At 33.4% G+C, this 21,636-nt stretch overlaps 1 protein-coding gene across 10 annotated transcripts in view; it reads left to right on the forward strand.

Annotated features, from left to right (window-relative positions):
• Positions 1-473: 473 nt before the first annotated feature.
• POSTN (periostin) overlaps positions 474-21,636 on the forward strand; it is a 34,294-nt gene continuing 13,131 nt past the window's right edge. For 9 of the 10 annotated variants that reach the window (XM_080798059.1, XM_080798062.1, XM_080798063.1 and 6 more), the window contains exons 1-16: positions 477-631; positions 1,943-2,041; positions 7,034-7,098; positions 8,783-8,940; positions 10,527-10,691; positions 11,598-11,744; positions 12,238-12,379; positions 13,516-13,728; positions 14,312-14,446; positions 15,673-15,821; positions 16,917-17,053; positions 17,915-18,045; positions 18,550-18,680; positions 18,786-18,888; positions 18,995-19,062; positions 19,726-19,771. In XM_080798059.1, the coding sequence (XP_080654185.1) occupies positions 513-631; positions 1,943-2,041; positions 7,034-7,098; positions 8,783-8,940; positions 10,527-10,691; positions 11,598-11,744; positions 12,238-12,379; positions 13,516-13,728; positions 14,312-14,446; positions 15,673-15,821; positions 16,917-17,053; positions 17,915-18,045; positions 18,550-18,680; positions 18,786-18,888; positions 18,995-19,062; positions 19,726-19,771 (2,008 nt within the window). In that variant the 5' untranslated portion in view covers positions 477-512. Of the gene's footprint in view, positions 632-1,942; positions 2,042-7,033; positions 7,099-8,782; positions 8,941-10,526; positions 10,692-11,597; positions 11,745-12,237; positions 12,380-13,515; positions 13,729-14,311; positions 14,447-15,672; positions 15,822-16,916; positions 17,054-17,914; positions 18,046-18,549; positions 18,681-18,785; positions 18,889-18,994; positions 19,063-19,725; positions 19,772-21,636 lie in introns of all 10 variants that reach the window. The other variant, XM_080798064.1, reaches the window with a different exon arrangement.

Here is a 21,636-nt window from a genome sequence, read left to right on the forward strand (position 1 = left end):
TCGAACTTACATCTACATTTTCTTTCTGGTGAAAAATAAAAACCCTTCAGTTCAGTTCTGAGGTGAACTAAATGTGAGAGATGTGATAAGATCAAACAATGATCTCATTGAGCACAGGAACATATATTCTGTAAGGGATGGATTGCAGAACAGTCCTTCAAACCCAAACAAAACCATTTTCCATAAACCCCTCCAAAGTGCAAAAGAATAAAACTGAAATAGGAACAGGCAAAGAGTCAGTTATTAAAGGGGAATATAAATAATTTAACAATAAAAATAAATATCTTCTTCAGAATGAAATATAAAAGAGGCTCAATGTGTTCAGTAAACATCACTAGGAAAAGTGGACGTTAGCTGCCAACTTGAAGTTGCTGATGTTTTTTGGAGAGAGCTCAGATTCCCAGGTTATACAGTGCTCCCTCCCACAGACTCTGACATGTATATAAACTCTGAGCTCTCCAAAGCCCACTGCCAGTTCTCTTCGTGGACTAACTGCAACGGAGGGACTAAAGATGATTCCCTTCTTACCTATATTTTCTCTACTCTTGCTGGTTGTTGTTAACCCTGCAAACGCCAATGGCCATTATGACAAGATTTTGGCTCATAGCCGAATCAGGGGCCGGGATCAGGGGTAAGTCAGTGGTTAGGTTTTATAAATCTTTTCTTTTTCTTTTTCCTTAGCTTGTTATATGTGTAAGTATCTTTAAAGTTCCTTAAATACACTGAGGTCTTTTTTTCTTTCTACTTATTAAAAAGTAGTATGAAAAAGGAAAAGAAGGAGTATTCTGTGATTTATAGATGTTTATAGTTTAAATTTTAAACTTTAAAAATTACTGTCAAAATAATTTGCATGTAATTGCTTTTTTGCAGCATTATATAATTTTAACCTAATTGACTACATTTAACAGGCATTTCTTTATTATTATATTTATTTGTATTTTTATTTCCTTCCAAAAACCTGAAATGAGGTTTCCAAAATAAAAATATATGACTAGGGCTTTCATTATGCAAACAGCTTTGAAATATTTCACATGTTGCTAAAGAAATTTTCATTTAAGTTATGTATGAAAATTTAAAAATGATTAATGTAACTAGTTCTTTGAATATTTTAAAGCATTTAAGAATGCTTTTAAATTCTGCATTCTGCAAAATTTGCAAACATATTTCTTGGAATAAATTTAACTACAACTTAGCATTTTTAAAGTTAATAGGAATAATTTAGTAACTTAACCAATCATTTATAATTTTTTTTAAGTGGATCTTGGCACTTCCTCTAATGTCTCAGAGGAATTTTCACAGTGCTCAAAAGTTCCTTTGCTTTACAGTGCAAATAAGACTTCCTATCTCTTTAAGAGAGAAAGACTCTTAAAATTTTGGCAGAGGATGTTCTGATCTACTATTTCCACTAAAAGAAATAGATTTTCCTTTGTGCAGCCATATTATTCAGTTAATTGTAGCACTCATTTCTTCTGTGATTGCTTACCTAGAAAATTACAGCATATTTTGTCTTTGGACCTAGTAAAACCTGTCTCTTTTCCTCTCTTGTTTCCCCATTGTTCCAGAGTCCGCTGTTCCAGATTAGAGTCCAAAATGAGCACTTTGGTTTAAAAAGGGTCAGTTAAATTGGCTTACTATAAAAGTAATATGAATGAAAATATAATTAAGTTGAACTTAATGCTGCTTGAATATTCCTACTAGATTAACTTTTGGAACACTGGTGTTTGGATGTATAATTTCCTCTTTATTTTTCTCTCCCATTGACTTTAGTTTTTCTGATGAATCAGTATGCTTGGATCAAGAAGTAGATTTGTGCAAGACTAGAATCACATGTTTCAAAATTGAGTCCACATGCTAATTTCTTTTTTCTGAACCATCTGACGTGAAGATATGAAAAAGTCATTGTCATTAGGACATTAACTTTCTTCTCTTCCCTGTATTCTAGCCCAAATGTCTGCGCCCTTCAACAGATTTTAGGCACCAAAAAGAAATATTTCAGCACTTGTAGGAATTGGTACCAAGGTGCTATCTGTGGAAAGAAAACGTAAGTCTCATCTTTTTCCTAATGCACCAGTCCCAGAGATGTCTATGTCTTTCCTTGGACATATATACCATTTTTTTTGAAAAAATTCTCCCAAATTGCAAGCTTTAAAACAAAAACTGGATCATAAAGGTGAATAAAGAAATTCTCTCTGTATTTTTACCTCTGCTAGTGGACCTCTCATGAGCCCTGAATTTATGTGTCATGGAGGTCCAAAGGAAAAAAATCACATGGCGATGTATAGAATCAGTGCGAGACCATGGCATTTCTACCCTTGGTTTGGCCCTCTTTTTTGGACAAGACACTTAATCTCTATGCTTCATTTTGTAAAAATGGTTACCTCAGTTTCCTCATTTTATTTAAAAAAAAAAAAAAAAGAGCCAGAAGAACAAATTGATCTAAAATATCAGGATTTTTGAAGCTCTAATTAATGTTCACCTACATCCATTTGGAAATTATCTGAAATACTCCAGTTTACCTCAAAATTTTCATTAAAGCTTGAATTTGGAAAGAATTTAAGCTTCATCTCTTCATTTAATCCAGTTATTTCATCCCAAACTACCAGATCCACAGGGGTCCACAAAGGTGTAAAACCTGTCATTACATATATACTATTTCAGTAGCCAGAAAGACAATTACTCTTTATTTAGATATGTATTTCACTGATTAACTTAAAATCAGAAAATATTTTCATTACTTGATAGAAATGTGTATTGGTTTAATCAATCAATGTGTTGGTAGGAAATTACAATCATGGGCAAATAAAAGTTGAGAATTACTCATGTGGTCCAAGTTCTTCATTTTAAAGTGAAGGAGCTGAGGCATAGAGTAAGTTATTGTATTAGAAAAATTAGAGATACCATTGCTGGTCAAAAAAACAGTGCTTCCCATTGATTTGGACTCCACTTTCAATGAAAGATGACTTGAGAAACAAATATCTGAATGAGAACCTGCTTACTACATCATCATTAAACTTGTTACCCTAAATAGGTGGAAAGATTGGGGGACTGTTAAAAACTTATTCCTAACTTAAAAATGTTGGTACTAATACTAAACACAGTATCACTTAACTTCTTGAAGCTTTCATTTCTTTACCTGTGAAATGTGGATTTTTTTGTTACAGAGTTTTGGGAGGGATGGTAGAATGATTTGATGAATGTGAAATTGCTAAGTAACTCACAATATCAATTGTCCTTAAATTTAAAGTACTTAAACAAATGGATATGTGTGGGTGGGAAAAGGAACTGTGACCAGATGCCTATCTAAAATGCATAAGATTATCTTTATTTCCAGATAAAAATCATGTATTCAATGCATATAACCTTAGCTGGACTCTACTTTTCCATGGTCACTAGATCTAGGATGCCACAAAACTTTGCTGTCTGTTCCTGTTCATTTGCTTACTAGAGTTTCAACTAATGATACTTTTTGGCCTAGACTTTATTCTTATTAGTTTGCAGACATCTGCTAGACTGGTGAGTCATTCACACAATTACAATGTAAGTCAGTGGTTGCAGTGATCTTGCCTATGATGCAAGCTGGACCTCAGCTGGGAACTCCAAGGCTCTGGATTCTCTTCCCTTTGTTCTTCATATTCGTGGTTACCATGAGGCGTATTTGGAACGCATACCAACTACATAAGGACCTGCTCTCTGAATTTTTCGGGGGATATCTTTATTATATCCTTCCTGGAAGTTAGGAAAGTATGATATAATCTCATTTTAACCATCTAAATATATTAGAGATGCCAAGGCTTGTACAAAGGTTATGCCAACATTCTTTCTGGTTATCCATTAAAAAAAAAAAATCCTGCTTTGAAGGCTGGCTTTTTACCAGAACCATAACAGTGTCTCCTTTGTTAAATTATATTAGCTTATTTCTCCCAAGTAGCTTTGTTTTCACAAACACATTTACATCTGTGCTCTGAAATAAATGTAAATGCTATATATTAGTTTTGAATAATCAAATAAATCAATAACCTTGACAATAGGAATGCCTGTTTCGCCATCTGCTTGCAGCTGCTAAAATTTCAATAGACATCTTTAGGACTTTTTGTTATCAGTTGATAGAAATGTTTGTCTTTTGGTTGAACAGTTGCTTTGCAGATTTGAAGGAAGTAATTGGGAAGGCCTAATGATAAACACGAATTTCCCAAGTTTAAGATAGTTCCTACAATATATATTGGCCGAATAATACAGTATTTTGTAGACTCCTTTCAGCTGGTATTTTCATGAGATTTTAGATAGCTAATCAGAAAATGAAGATAAATTTCCCACTTTCAGAGATGTACATAGTAATGATTTTTCTTTACTCTTGTTTTGTCCTACTAACCATGTGGGAAATTTAAGTTTTGTGTAGAATAAATGTTCTCCTGAATAAACTTACAATTTGTTTTTCAAATATCAACTCAGATAACCATGTTGTTCAACTATAAGCTGAAATTGCAACTGATTGTTTTGGATTTTATTCTATCTACTGTACTAATTGTCTACCTTAAAGCTAATCCTTGGGTCATATCAGCATGTGTTACAGAAATTTTTGTTACATTAACAATTTCCTCTTCTAGTCACTCTTTACTTCAAGTCAGTACTGTCAATACTGAACCAATAAATATGTATCTCATTTTTTTTAAAGATTTTATTTATTTATTTGACAGACAGAGATCACAAGTAGGCAGAGAGGCAGGCAGAGAGAGAGAGGGGGAAGCAGACTCCCCACCTAGCGTAGAGCCCCATGCGGGGCTCGATCCCAGGACCCTGGGATCATGACATGAGCCGAAGGCAGAGGCTTTAACCCACTGAGCCACCCAGGCGCCCTGTCATTTTTTAAATTGTTTACAATATATGTTGAAGCTAATGTATAAGAATTTCTGAATCAATCCTTCTGCATCCAAATATTCAAATTTATTTATATGAGGATCTAAGTAAATAAATTGTTTCAGGGGCCATTTTAAGGTTGCATAAGACCCCCATATAGTTTCTATATCTTTCTAGTACCAACTATTCTTGAAATTATTTTTTTTTAAGATTTTATTTATTTATTTGACAGACAGAGATCAAAAGTAGGCAGAGAGGCAGGCAGAGAGAGAGGGGGAAGCAGGCTCCCTGCAGAGCAGAGAGCCCGATGTGGGGCTCGATCCCAGGACCCTGAGATCATGACCTGAGCCGAAGGCAGAGGCTTTAACCCACTGAGCCACCCAGGCGCCCTATTCTTGAAATTATTTTAAAATTGATGAACAATTTGAAATTGGCATTTCCCACTTAATTTTGTCCATTTTGTTAATCTATCAAATATCTTTGAGTCAGTTTCCATGCCAGAAATTTTTTTCTCATTCATCTTTCATTTTTCACTGCATACATGTATGTGCATAAATAATGTTACATTGTACTTTTTAAATTGACATCAAGAAAATAGAGAAATGGGAACGTAAGGTCACAAACAAGACCATAAACCATGGATAATCAATTAACAGACCTGGCTTTAATTTGAAAAGTTTATTTACAAACTATATAGACCATTTTGTATATCATTAATAATTCTACTTTTTACAAACTTGCTTTTGTTGTCATTTTTATCATACTAAGAAAAAGTTTTTCTTTCTTTCTTTTTTTTTTTAAAGGTTTTATTTATTTATTTGACAGACAGAGATTACAAGTAGGCAGAGAGGCAGGCAGAGAGGGAGAGAAGGAAGCAGGCTCTCCGAGGAACAGAGAGCCCGATGTGGGGCTCGATCCCAGGACCTTGGGATCATGACCTGAGCTGAAGGCAGAGGCTTTAACCCACTGAGCCACCCAGGCACCCCAGAAAAAGTTTTTCTTATAGGTGATCTTTTTCCTAAATATATCCAAATTCTCTCATTCATTCATCTTTTTGAATATGATTATCATAACTAGAAAAAAACAGAAATAAATAATATCTGAACTACTTAATACATGTTTAGTTACTAAATTACAAGATAATTAGTCTGTAAGTAAACTGCATGACATGGGATTAATCAATTAAAAATTATAAAATGGTCTGTATTTCCTCTTTACTTATAATATTCCTTCATATTTCTATTGAGAGGAAACAGAGCATTATGTAAAATTTTAATTAAAAATACTATGCTAGATTTTGAAGTAGCCCAGAAAATGTCAAATGAACTTTGATAAAATGAAAATCAGGATTATGTTTTTAATAAAGTAAGAAATAAAAGCAATTATGTAGATGATTTGAGGTTACTACTATTTTCCCACAAAACAGAGTAATATAAACTTGTTTTAGATATATCTTTGCTGAATTTTCTGGTTTGTTGCCTTAATTATGCTTATATATAACTTAATACACTTTGTTAACTTGGAAAAAAATAGCATTTTCTTGAATATTGTATTGTAGAAGATTTTAAAGATTATATTTAATATGATCAAATTAATAATTCTACTGGCAATTCAAACCTAAAATATTATTTTAGTTAGCAGTGGAATAGCTTTTACTGATTGGATTGGGTTAATGTATTTACTGATGTTCTAGTTTCTCATAACCTTATACTAATAAACATTTCTTTTTTTTTTTTTTTTTTTTTTTTTACTAATAAACATTTCTAACTATTTATAGTTCACAAAATGATTTCCAAAGCATCATTTTTTTTTCCAAAGCATCATTTTATTTAAGACTCACAACTAGCCTGTGAGTAGCTATCATAGCTACTACATCCATTTTAAAAAGCTGGAGAAACTGAGACTCAAATTTGTCAAATTACTTGCTCAAGGTCATACATCTACCAAGGACAGAACTGAGAACCTCATTCATCTGCATTAAGATCATGGAACTTTCTACAATGTCATGAAACTACATAGAGAAATCAAACTAATATAAATAAACTTGATATCAGGGGGAAAAAAACAATTCAAGAGTCTCATAAATCATGGCAATAAGTGGTGTATTTTTTCTAAGATTATATGGAAATGAATTTTATGTAGTTCCCCATTTTAATACTAATTTTCTTCTGATATACAGGACTGTGTTATATGAATGTTGCCCTGGTTACATGAGAATGGAAGGAATGAAAGGCTGCCCAGCAGGTAAAATTTCAGTTACTGAAATAAATGAGGAACCTGTCTTATGTGAGGAAAAAGACTTGAGGTAGCTTAGCTTTCAGAGAAGCCGATGTGTGTGTGTGTGTGTGTGTCTTTAGCACCATGATAAATCCTAAGATATACCACCATCTTTGTGCTAATCATGAATTTTTCATGGTGACAAAGTATTAAAACATGCAGCTCATTCAGTGAATGTTGGACCATACAACACAAACTTGATCATAAATTTAAATTTAAATGAAAATCCTCTCTACAAAATCCATCTTTGACATTGTCCAGAAATGTGGAGTGGATTAGTTGGGAAGGCATAATTTTCTGTAATTGAACAGCTCTGATTTTATAACATCCCTCATGTTGAAAATTGGTTTTCTAAAATTGCCAACTAGAGAAAAAAAAAGGTAATCTAGTTCCTCTCTGAAATAACAGCCATTCAGATATTTAACACCAACCATCACATACTTCCACTGGTTACCCTTTCTTTCTCAATAGATTTCTCTTCCCTGAGCTAATCGTCCCTTCTAATATAACATATTAGTTCTTCTAATATAACATAAACTTTGAGGCCCTCACCATTATGGACACCAATGCATAAAAATTCTCTAATCCAGTCATCTTTCTGAATGTGATTCTAAACTAGTGTCTGCATTCTCTGTGGGTCCCAGTAGCCGAGAGAATAAAATCAAGACAAATACTTCACTTTGGGGGGTCCCTGAATTTTGGTTCGTGTCATTGGTAACCAAGTCTTATCATTAGCTTGTAATGAATTTATGACCAATTACGATTAATTACAGTTCTTTCTATCAAGTCAGGCCTTTCTCTAGGATTTATTTTTTCAGCTTGGGCATAAGGACACACATGGAGCTCTGTTATCTTTAACTTGTTAATTTTGACTCGTTTTCCTCATCTTTTTGGGGTCTTCTTTGGGGGTCTTGATTTTTTAATTTATTAATTGTCACCTAGTCTTTATATATTCACAAATGTAATAACCATTTCTCCTATGATATTGTCCAAATCATATGAGTTTTCAAATAAGATAGGGTCAAAAAATGAATAAATCAGCTGCATCAGTTTTCAGGTTGACATTCATGTATTAATATTTTTTCTGAAGTTCAGGAGAAATATTCTGGAAGCATTAGATACTTCCATCTATTTCCTCCCTGAAATTATGCTGAAAAGAAGTAGGTCTACATATTTCTTTTAAAAACCCAAATCTATAAAAATTAATATCCCAGTACCTAAAATATTACACCATTTAGGAGTTTAAGCCAACATGGGAGAAAATATTACCTTTGCCATTCTCAGTGAGAAGTGAGGAGCATCTTTTATTTTTCAGTGAATAGGAAATATTTGTTGATAATTATAGTTCAACTATTATTGACATAGCAGGAGTCACACCTATGTACACTAATACGTAATACATAATGTTAATCAGGATAATTTAAAATTCACTTTTCCTCAACACAAAGGATATATGAAATAATAGTTTTCAATGTTGTTTTATTATTTAGCCCTTAAAAGACAACTTTTGTGTAAAATTGATAATTCATATAATTTTATTGCTAAAATTATCAGTTAAATGTATTGAGGAATTTAGTAAAAGTTTAAATGATTGTGAAATAATAATCTTGAAATATTGTCTTAGTAAGTCTTCATGTCTTCATTATTTCAGTTTTGCCAATTGACCACGTTTATGGCACTCTGGGCATCGTGGGAGCCACCACAACACAGCGTTATTCTGATGTCTCAAGACTGAGGGAAGAGATTGAAGGAAAGGGATCATTCACTTACTTTGCACCTAGTAATGAGGCTTGGGACAACTTGGATTCTGTAATTCATTATTTTTATTAATATAATTATTTTTATTGTGATTTCATTTTAATTGATTTATTAACTTGGAAATTAATAGAGATCTTATATCTCTTTTTTGTTATACATATATGAGGATACATAAAAGAATGAGATATTAAGTATAAGGATGAAAGCTTTTAATATATCCATATATGGAATACCTCCCCAGTAGGTTCATAGACTAATTAAAAAAAGGCAAACCAAGGGTGGACTGAACTAGTGTTTATCATTATTCTACTTTACTCCTTTCCTCTTTCCTTTTTGATTGGGAAGAACCATTGAATTTTAAATGACCTATCCAACAGAAAGGTAAGTTAAGAAGCCTAGTGGAATTTAAAATTTATTATAAGGCATATTATAAATACATAAATAATTATTTTAATTATATGTAAATATATTTGGCTGCTCAGATCTTGACATTTATAAATATGTAAGGATATTTAAATGAAGTATTATAAATAATGCTTTTGATTTGCAGACTTTTTGTGCATAGTCTGTAATACACTAAATTTCCAACCTGTAAAACTGGTATAGAAATATATTCCTACATTCTACTTGATATGAAGGTGAATCGATAATTACAACTAGAGTCAAATAATATTTAGTAAGGCAGGATCTTCTAGATATTATCATGCTACATTAACTGTGTGGTTAATTGTTGCATTATGGAACTCTCTCTGTTGGTTGCCATTGACCTCATCTCTTAACCACCTTTCTGGGTCCTTTTGCTGACTCCTCTTCTTCCTTCACTTATTAATGAGTCTTACTAAAGTCTCTTCTGGGAATTAGACTCTGCTCTTTATATACCTTCTAATGGCTTCAGCCATCACTTCAGTGAATATAACCATGAAATCTGTTTCTGTAGTTGTTCTCCTTAGAACCTCAGGAGAATATTTCTAATGTCCATTTTAATACTTCTCCTTGGATACACCACTTAATATTTCTCCTTAGATACACCACTTCATCTTTAAACAAAAAGTTATCTAAAACATGTGCCATTTTCTTTCTCCCCACTGTTTTTCTGTTACCTTTTTTTCCATAATTGGCAGTACCCATCTGAAGTGTTTAGACTTGAAAGTGGTGAGTCATTCTACTTCTGCTCTAATTCTTAACTATTGTTAGTCATCAATGTCTCATGTTTCATCCTCCTCACTAATACCTTCATGTTTGCTCTACATTTTCACAAGATTAACCTTCCCAAAGCCCAATCTAATCATTTTATTCCAATACAACAAAATCTTCAGTGGCTCCTTGTTGCCAGTTTACTCAGGCATTAAAGTCTTCCACATTATTGTTCCACACACTTTTCTAAAATTCCTTCTTAATGTTATCTAAGAAACATAAAGTATATGCTAACCAACCTGAATAAAATCTTCTCTCCCAACATTCAGCCTTGTGTCGGCAACTGGACTTAAAATGATCACTACTATTCCTAACCTATCTACCCTTTAATGCCTATTCCCAAGCTTTGAATAGCTGCCTTTCCTCATTTTACCCATAGTGTAATTATAAGTATTTTAATGATCTGCAATAAAATAAACTTCTAACATTTCAATTTTTCCTAGGATATCCGGAGAGGCTTGGAGAGTAATGTAAATGTTGAATTACTGAATGCTTTACATAGCCATATGGTTAATAACAGAATGTTGACCAAGGACTTAAAAAATGGCATGATTATTCCTTCAATGTATAACAATTTGGGGCTTTTCATTAACCATTATCCTAATGGGGTAAGTTTCATGAATAAAAAGTACATTTCAGAGTAATATCACCTTTAATTTTGTCTATACCTTTTATATCATGTTCACAGAAATAGTAAAATTTTAGTGAATGTAAGCACTATATTGTGCTTTCCCCCCACATTTAGAGCATACAAATTTCTAATTCAGTGGCTGACTTCTATAGAGAGTGGTTGTGAGGAGGAAATTAAGTTCACAGTTCATTGACAGTAGACTTAGATGTCCTAAAAAAAAGGGAATTTTAGTAGTTGATGTGTTTGAAAAATAATAACTACAGAAAAATAGTAAATAAGAATTTATCAAAGAATATCAGAGAATGAGTATTCCTTTATTCACCTTCTATCTACTATACTGATTTAGGTTCTTCTGTGTGTAGATAAGAGCCCTTGTGCGAAACTTCCAACAGGGTTATAGGGCTCTTCCAACAAATTTCCAGGGATGAAAAGGGTCAGTGATGAGGTAATAATTGGGAAATTACTGGAATAGAACTGATTATATTTGTACAATAATTATTTCTCTCTTTCAAAACTTACTTTAGGACTGATAAACTTTTTCATGTAATTCACTGACCTGCAGTTGAAACAGTTTATGACTATCTCTATAAAAGGAAGAGAAGGGGAATAAAAGCAATAACTCAAATGAAAAAAATGCTTTTTTCCCTTATTTTCTATATATGTTACGTGTAACTGGACTGGGTTTTCAACTGGTCCTGTTTTCTCTTAGTTTCTTTTTTAGACAGAGCGATATATGTCTTTATCCTCAACATTTACATTTAGAATGTTGGCTCCTTCATGTTACATTTACTAGTAGAAATGAAAGATAGATAATGGCCTTGCAGTCTCAGTGGTCAATTGATGGCTCTGATTTCTGCACTTTGATTTTCTCAAATCATTATAGGTTGTCACTGTTAACTGCGCTCGAATCATCCATGGGAACCAGATTGCAACAAATGGTGTTGTACATGTCATTGACCGTGTCCTTACACAAATTGGTACCTCAATTCAAGACTTCATTGAAGCAGAAGATGACCTCTCATCTTTTAGGGTAAGTACAAGAAATAACAGCAGATTGTCTTGCATCACTGAAATCTAACAATAAAAATGTTATTTTAAAAATCTGGCAGAAATGTAACAAATATATTTCTTGAAATGAAAAGAGTTTTACTCTACATGGAAGAAATTATCCCATATGACATAATAATACTTGTGTGGACATGATAAATACCCAATAGTTAGTTACGTGCCCATAGTGTATTCACTGTATTTAGTATGTGTCCATCTCAGTTATATATACTGCTGGATATTGCTAGAGTCACACAAACATGGGCAGGATTCCCATTCTTACAAACAGGTTTGAGGAAACTTGGAAAGGATGTAGTTTGTTGTGCCAACAAATCATGTTTTAAAGATCTAACAAGAGCAAACTTCTATAATTTTCTACAGAATCAACTCCCTCATGACAGCCTAGGTTAAGTGTGTTGTGATTTTTTTTTGGATCTGCAACATGCAAGCTTCTAACAAGCACATTTTTGTTTCAGGCAGCTGCTATCACATCTGATATACTGGAGTCCCTTGGAAGAGATGGTCACTTCACCCTCTTTGCTCCCACCAATGAGGCTTTTGAGAAACTTCCACGAGGTGTCCTAGAAAGGATCATGGGAGACAAAGTGGCTTCTGAAGGTACTAAAATGTTCTCCTCTCTGAGAAGCCTCCCAGAATTCCAAGAAAAGAAAATTAAAAAAAAAAAAAAAAAAGATTAAGTCATGCCCATATTATCAACTTTGATAAGCAAAGGCAAAGAAAAAATTGTGTTCTGAAGTGGACTGCAAAATCTTAAAAAACAAAACAAAACAAAACAAAGCCTTTGAAAGAGTCAGCAGAGTAATTAAATAATTAATAATTAATTTAAAAATAATATCATAAAGATCATATTCTTTTTTATTGCTTTCAAGTAAATAAGTAGCAGGCATTAAAAAGGATTTAGCCATGGTTTAAAAGAATTATATTATCAAATTTTAATATCATACGTGTATTACATAATACTTTTAATTCTAAATTTATGCTGAAATGTATAATTAAGTTGAGAAAATTACACGGTTCTCTTGGTCTATTATTTATTTATACATAGAATTTGGCTTCGTTCTAGTCTCCCTATCTATCTTCAAATAGATTTTATGTTGTGAGGAGTACATTTAACTAACATTTAACCAATTTAAAATGAGAAATTTTGATGATACAAATATAGAGACAATACGCTTGAGGAATAGATCCTTTCAGATATCTTCCAAGAAATCATCTTTATTTTGGCTACTCTCCAGATGTTTTCTTTAGGGAATTATTTGTCCTATCCTCCTCCTCTATTAAACTCTTTATAAATCATATGCAACTATTCTGTTATGAGTGGCTTATGCAAGATGCTGCTTGGGTGTTTAAGAATAGGTATCTCTAGTAAATACTGGGATCATTCTTCTTGTTTTCATGTCAGAAATTACTTTCTTATGATAGTGGAAACTTGCTCTAACACATTTTCTAAGCACTACACAAATCATTTCAAGCAACTGATCTTCTCTTCTTACTTCCTAATGAGCTGAGCTATTTCTATTGAATAGTTCGTATAGTTCATTGAAAAAGCATTCCTAGAACTTAAACAATTTAAAACCCTTCAGTCAATACTTAGGCCTTTTTTTTTTTAATACTTAGGTCTTATATGTATTATATTTCTTAGGAATTCTCAGGTCCACAGTGAACCATGTCTTTAATGGTTAAGTGCAACTTCCCTTGACCTCAAAACTTGCTGCTTTTCATTTGTCCTCCAGCTCTCATGAAGTACCACCTTTTGAACACCCTCCAGTGTTCTGAAGCTATCATGGGAGGAGCAGTCTTTGAGACTCTGGAAGGAAACACCATTGAGATAGGATGTGACGGTGACAGCGTAACAGTAAATGGAATCAAAATGGTGAACAAAAAAGATATCGTGACAAATAATGGTGTCATCCATTTGATTGATCAGGTCCTAATTCCTGATTCTGGTGAGCAACAGTTTTGGATTCTTCCACCTACTACTGTTTACCAGTTACGATGCCACATGACTAAATCCATGAAAAGTGAATGTGTAGCATAAGGAAAGACATGTGAAGCACAAATGCAGCATAGTGAACTGAGTACTAGGTTGCCTGTGTAGCCACGGGCTCCTGGGTAGCACGGAACTTCCGCTTTCCCGGGCTTCTAACACTTAATTTGTATAAAGGTTCTCTCACAGTACCACAGCTTTTCTTGAAAGCGGAAGGACAGATCTAACCAAATGGCCAGCTTTGGATAAATGAAAGAGCTATGGCACTCACAAGAGCAGAGAAAGGCGGGACGTGAGCCATAGAGAATTAAAGACAATGAAACTAAGAAGCTGGAAAAATATTTTCTTTTTAAAATTCTCTGTGGTTATCAACCCCCCAAAACAGGAATCTGGAACTCTTACTAGGGAAGGGCAAGGTATCTTATCACATTGCCATTGCGGCAAATAGCTTATAGAGAACAGCCAAGAACTGATTTACTAATTTCAGGATGATGATAATAACAAAGATGACATTGTTGTGATGGTGATGGTTTACTTTACAGCCAAACAAGTTATTGAGCTGGCTGGAAATCAGCAAACCACTTTCACAGACCTCGTGGCCCAGTTAGGCTTGGCATCCGCTCTGCGGCCAGATGGGGAATATACTTTGCTGGCACCTGTGAATAATGCATTTTCAGGTATGTACTGGACACTGTCATTCCTTCTCTCCCTCCCCCACCAACCCTCACACACATTTTTCTTCACCATGATTGTTTGCATTAAGGAATAGCTTACAAGGCGGTGATTATTTCTTTATTGGCTACACATTGTTAGTACTGTCATCTCTATTAAAATGTCCTTCATTTAAAAACATTTCATTATAATAGATAATAGCCTAAAAGTTTGTGATAAAGGGTATTCAGTTATTCTATGAATTTATTCATAATTCCAATACACACAAGGGATGTATTAGTAGATCTTAAGAAAAATTAATCTGATTTGTTTATTTAACACCAACATAATATTTAAGAATAAATAGTTGTATTTTTCATCTCAACATTTGATATAAGGTGTCAAATTATAAATAAATAAAAACAAGAGACTATTTTATTATACACTTCTATATTACGATGTAAACTATTATTATAAGTACTTTATCTACTAGCTGCTCTTCAAGGATGATGTTTAGATTAGTGTAACCTGCCACTTTTTCTAGAAAAGTGATTTCACAAAGACATATTTAAATTGTAAAACAAAATTTAGTAATTAAAAAATAAGTATTATTTTAAAAACATTTTCCCAGATGTTAAATTGTGATGCATAAAATTATTAATAAAAATTCAAATTCCTAGAAATGTTATTATTCCTCTTTGTAATAACTGTTAGGATAGTGAATGTGTTTTGATTTTCTCTTTAGAAGTAACGATGAATTTATAAATGATTTGTCAGTAGTGTCATGTGACCAGTTTATATCAAATTCTCATAAAAATTAGAATAATGTTAGAGCCAGGTGCTTGGGTAGCCTAGTTGTTAAACAGCTGCCTTTGCCTCAGATTATGATCCCAGCATCCTGGGATGGAGCCCCACATTGGGCTTCCTGCTCCATGGGAAGCCTGCTTCTCCCTCACCCACTCCCCCTGCATGTGTTCCCTCTCTCGCTGTATCTCTGTCAAATAAATAAATAAAATCTTAAAAAAAAAAAAAAAAGAAGAATGTTACAGTCATTTGATCAAGGAGCTCACAGAGTTTCTAATTAATGCATGGAATTTGTAGCCTTCAGCATTTAGTTGACTCATATATTTTTTGAGTGCAGAATCTATAATATCCATAGTGTTAGGGATTATCCATTTTCATGATTTTTTCTTATCAGGAGGAATTTTAATGCTCTCTAAGTAATCCTTTTTCTTCATGAATTTATTTATAGATGATACTCTGAGCATGGATCAGCGGCTTCTTAAATTAATTCTGCAAAATCACATATTGAAAGTAAAAGTTGGCCTTAATGAGCTTTACAATGGACAAAAGCTTGAAACCATTGGAGGCAAACAGCTCAGAGTCTTCGTCTATCGTACAGTAAGTCAATCAGAAAAAGATAAAATATCTACATTGACCTAATGTCAAATGACATTTCCCTGACTAAGAATATTATTAAAGAAGATGTGTCCAGAATTTTATTAAGGTGGTTTTAGTAATAGTAAATATTCATAGGAAGATCAGGAACTGAGTAATGTATGAAAAGACTGTGAGGAAGGGCGACAAAAAGTGCTGGGTATTAACAATTCAGATAATTTGCATTTGTTTCATTATCTGTTCTAAAACATTAATTATTTCAGTTCTAGAAATCATAAAACTCCTCTAAAATAAGTTTTTGATTTATGGATTCCTGTAAGTTTACAAGATAATTTTTTATAGACATCTAAAGATCTCTGAACTCTAGAAAATAGTTCTAACATATTTTATCTGAGGAACTATTTCTAGAAAATATTGCTTATGAAAACTACAATGCAAGTAGTGGTGCCATTCAATTTCTGTCCAGGCAACAGATGCATCTAGAGCTCAGAGATTTTACAGAAGTCAAGCATTACCTGACACAACACACAGCAGCTGCTCACGATGGTTCCACAATCCCAAGACACACATTTTATAGGATGCAGAAAATGGGCTGCATATACATATATTTGTTCAAAAAACACTATAACAAAATTAATAATGTGACATAATTGATAGAACCTTATAGTCAGGAAACTATAGTAAATATCTGTGAAGATCACAAAAGGCACTGAAGTCAGGGAACTTTATGGTTAAAGAGGGTCCTAAAGAGTTAGAGAGAAAGTTTCTCAAAGAGGGTGTGGAAGAATGGTTCAAACCTGGAGAAGAATGATGAAAAATACAGACATGGAATTCTACGGAATTTTTGTTATTTATGGATGAAACTATGTGTCTGACACATAGGGTAGTTAACTAGTAGTAGAAAACCTGATTGAATAAGAAGTGTGAAGTCAGATTATGCCAGACCTTAAAAAAAGAAGTGAGATGCTATTTCCTTTGGCCAGAGAGGTCAGGAGGCCTCTTAAAAGAGTCAATTCATTAACTCAGTTTTGCATCTGCTTCCACAAAGGACATTTCAAGTAAGGAAATAGACAGTTCTATCTTTCCCTTCTTTGCTAGGCTGTCTGCATTGAAAATTCATGCATGGTGAGAGGAAGCAAACAAGGAAGAAATGGTGCTATTCATATATTCCGAGAAATCATCAAACCAGCAGAGAAATCCCTCCATGAAAAATTAAAACAAGATAAGCGCTTTAGGTAAGCCAAATGGATTCACCCCCACCAAAACCAAACAAACAAACAAATAAACAAAAAACAAACAACAAAAACATGAGAACAATTGACATAGTTTTGTGTCACAGTTAGTATCCAAAAGGCATTCAATTATTCAGTATTGCTGAAAATAGAATTTAAGAATAAGAAGTCCATGCAAATGTTTTCAAAACTGAAATATGTTCTTAAGAGTATTTTGCTTCCTGGTGCACCATAATATGATTTGGTGAGGGAAACAAGCTAATACATTCGCCTATTCCTTGCAATTCTTTTTTGTATTTAAGTTTTTGAAAAAATGACAGTAAAGACTAGCAAAGACTATTTTGCGGAATATTAAATGAAAAACATACACTCCTATTTTGTTATGAAGTGTGACCTTGTCAAGTTTTTTAAGATAAAAATTTAGTTTAGGAAATTTAAAAACCATATGTATATTTAAATAATTTCCCCATGATAAAACTTTCTTAACAGGTAAATTGCATTTGAAACATAAAAGTGGATGAATAGGGGGACATGGGTGGCAGAATCAGTTAAGTGTCCAACTCTTGGTTTTGACTCGGGTCATGATCTCAGGGTCGTGAGATCAAGCCCTGCCTTGGGCTCCATGCTCAGCACAGAGTCTGCTTGGGATTCTCTCTCTCCCTCTTCCTCTGCCTCTCTCTCACCTCCTCAAATAAATACATAAATCTTAAAAAAAAAAATGCATGAAAATTTCTCATGCTTTCCACCGTAAATGGATTCTATTCTATGCCATGCATACCTAAACAATTTATGGAAACCAATGAGAACGAAGACACTTCACTCTAAATCTAAATCTAACAGAATAAACATGTCTTTCCTGCTTAGCGTCTTCCTCAGCCTACTTGAAGCTGCAGACTTAAAAGAGCTCCTGACACAACCTGGGGATTGGACTTTATTCGTTCCAACCAATGATGCCTTTAAGGGAATGACAAATGAAGAAAAGGAAATTCTGATTCGTGAGTAGAAATGAATACCAGATATTTGCCCCTAGAGTTCAGGATCTCATTTCTTCCTCAAGCATTCCTGCCCAGAAATCAACCTCAAAAATGTCCCCTCTTTGATACTCATATCTAGCCTTAGTTTCCTTTAATTCCACTTGGAGTATGTGGAAGGTCACTCATTAATATTCTTAATTAACTGCTTGCTGTCATTATTGTAGAGCTAGATGTTCACTTATTCTATTTCTATTAAAGTCCACACAATTAGGTGACAAAGAAAGTAGTCACGATCCCCAAAATAATTTGATTTTCCTTCCTTTCAGTAGGTTGGCTAATATTTTGATTGAACAGACTGAAGTGACAGTTTTGACATGGCATTGATAGCAACTTGAGAGAACGATGATATGATGAGAAATTACAGTGTGGAAAAAACAAAGACAAAGAAATATGTCCATCCTTAATCTTTCCAGCATCAAACTATCAAAAAATATAACGTGTTATAAATATACATTTCCCCCCCAGGTGACAAAAATGCCCTTCAGAACATCATCCTTTATCACCTAACACCAGGAGTTTTCATTGGAAAAGGATTCGAACCTGGTGTTACTAATATTCTGAAGACCACACAAGGAAGCAAAATTTATCTGAAAGGAGTAAGTTCTTTAGAATGAATTTATGATAGCATTCATCTATTGTTCAATTATTTTAAAGTTAATTTTTCATTAATTTCTCATTGACATTATCTCTTGTTTTGATAGGTAAATGATACACTTCTGGTGAATGAGGTGAAATCAAAAGAATCTGACATCATGACAACAAACGGTGTCATTCATGTTGTAGATAAACTGCTCTACCCAGCAGGTTGGTAATTATTGAACTCATTAATGAATTAAATCACTTTCAATAGAAACCTAGACTTTTATTTCACACTTTCTTATCAATATTCATCTAATCTTCCTCTTCATAGACACACCTGTTGGAAATGATCGGCTGCTGGAAATACTTAATAAACTGATCAAATACATCCAAATTAAGGTACAGAACATTATTGGGTTGATTTGCAATGTGCTGAACAGATATTGCAATTTTAACATAAAAGACTAGAAATGTATAAATAAATAGGGAGATGTATTCTGGACTTGGATTGCTCTTTGTTGATTATGTACCACTGACCTACTGTGAATAAATGACATAATTTCTTTATGGTTTTATTTAACAAATATCTCTTAAAAGCTACTTGAGCCCAAGCGGTGTATTAAGTGTAATGGGAAATATAAGTTGAATCAGAGATGGCCCTTTCTTTAAAAACTTACAGTCCAATTGGAAAGAAAAGACAGGATAATTAAAAAAAAACCTATAATCTTTCTATTATTAAATACCTTTGCTACAGAAAAAAAGGTAAATTATTTACTTGTAAAAAACCATCACTAATCTCAGTGGTTACAGGTAAAAAGGTATTCTGCTCCTCTGTCCTTGTAGGGTCAAAGTATGAGAAAACATATGAAATACTATTTAAAAACCTATTTCGCTTTAGATTAGCTATTTTATAATTTTTAATAAGACTCTGAGTAACAAACTGGTACTTTTTATGCCATCTGGACCAATAACAGGATATTGCAAAATGAATTAAAGTGCGGCCATAATTTTGTTAATAAAACTACTAATTTCACATTACTAAATACAAATATTTATTTTCAGTTTGTTCGTGGTAGCACCTTCAAAGAAATCCCCATGACTGTTTATAGTAAGTATATAAAGAATATTTGTCACATACCAATGGCAAGATGGAAAAAAAAGAAAATACAATAATTTTCTTTGTACTTGGAAGCAGAAATTACTGATAATCTGGTATTTAGAATTCCAAACAAAGTCAAATTTCATCCCCCTTGAAGCAGGCTTAAGATCTTGATGAGACCTCTCAGCCACGGCCATACCATTCAGATCCTATGAACTAAACTGAACTTCCCCATTCCTCAAAAAAACAGGAATGATAAGATATGAGAATAGCAGTAAAATGTAGTAGCTAGCATGGAAAAGAGGCAGGGGGAAAAAAAAAAGACATACAAACATACAAAGAGGAGAGACAGCTAAAAGGCACTCCAGAGTTATCTGAAAATTCGGATGTGTAGACACAGATGTAACACTGCTGAAGGACTTGTAGCTCATTCCACCCTCAAACAGTCAGCGGTCTAAGGACAGGGTGGGCCATGGTGTGCCAAGGAATCCTAATGTTATGAGTTGGTAGTTCAAAAACTCTTTCCATTCAAAACTGGATGAAGGAACAAAGAATTCGCCAGGTGATAAACCTAAAATTTCTAGATGCCAAGGTTCTTTTATCCCTGACTCTACCAGATTATCAAAATTAAACCTCTACTACTTAACAATGGTAAAGGTATTCCAATCTCATAAATGTAACTTGTAGTATTCCTTTTTCAATATGGCTTTTTCTTCATCTTTCTTGTTTTCTTCTTTCTTCGTAGTTTTCAAAGCAGAAATTCTTTTCATTTTGTTTTGACTCTACAATTAAACATTCAAAATGTACCAGCAGCAAAAGTTTACTTCAATTCCCACTCTTATCCTGGCCAGAAAATAATTCTATTTTATACTCTGAGCATTCTGTTATTGAGTTAAAAAATTTTTTTCCTCAGGATTTACACTAGATATGGAAGAATGAAGGCAATGTAAGGAGCAAAACAAAATGTCTGCTGCTCTTGCTGATTTCAGTTGTATAATAGTAACATAAGTAAATCCAGTAGCAGGCCAGCTCAGCACTATTTTAAAGATTGAGTTGGAATAGATATGATTCAACATCGTATAAATTCCAGTATGGAAGTGTTTGATCTTGTATATATTTTAAAACAAATTAAAGAATCATTATGGGCTCTATTCATCAGAAATGTTATGTCATCTTTCTCACTTAAGTTGTATATCTGCAACCCATTTCTTTACCTTTCCTATTTTACCCATGATAGGTCCACTACCTTCTACATATGCCAATGAAATACTTTGCTCCATGAGCCAGAATCTTATAATTGCTTTATTTTCCTCTATTAAAATTGGATCTGCACTCACAGAAAATAAGTTATATTTTATGAAATCATGCAAATCTAATAAACCTCATCTATCTACTCAAAGCTCTTGAAACAGCTCTGAGATTTACGTTCCAATGCTGGATGTTTCTTTAATCCCTGCCCAGATGGGTGTGTTGCTGTTTAGAACTTCAAATAGAGGTAGAGAGCAATTAAACCTAAGATTCCATTTTTTGTGTTCCTTCATTGGCTTGTCTCTAAAACTTCTTTAATTTCTTCTAAAAATTCTTTAATATTAGTCTTGTTCCCAAAATACCATACATTTCAATTGTATGGGGGTAAAGTGCTCTGTCATATACATTGCTGAATATGTAACAATTGAGGTAGAGCAGAATAAAATCAGTATTTAATCCCCAGTCCGGAACCTGTCAAAACTATTTAATTCTTCAGGCAAGCAAGATTGAAACCAAACTACCAACCAACTAAATATCCTATACTTCAAGTTCCTTAATAAGACATAAAAACTTAAGGTAAAAGTAATTAACCCATTTTGATAGTAGAGGCAGAGACCTCTGTAGCT

The sequence above is a fragment of the Martes martes genome (assembly GCF_963455335.1).
Source record: "Martes martes genome assembly, chromosome: 3".
Lineage (NCBI taxonomy): Eukaryota > Metazoa > Chordata > Mammalia > Carnivora > Mustelidae > Martes > Martes martes.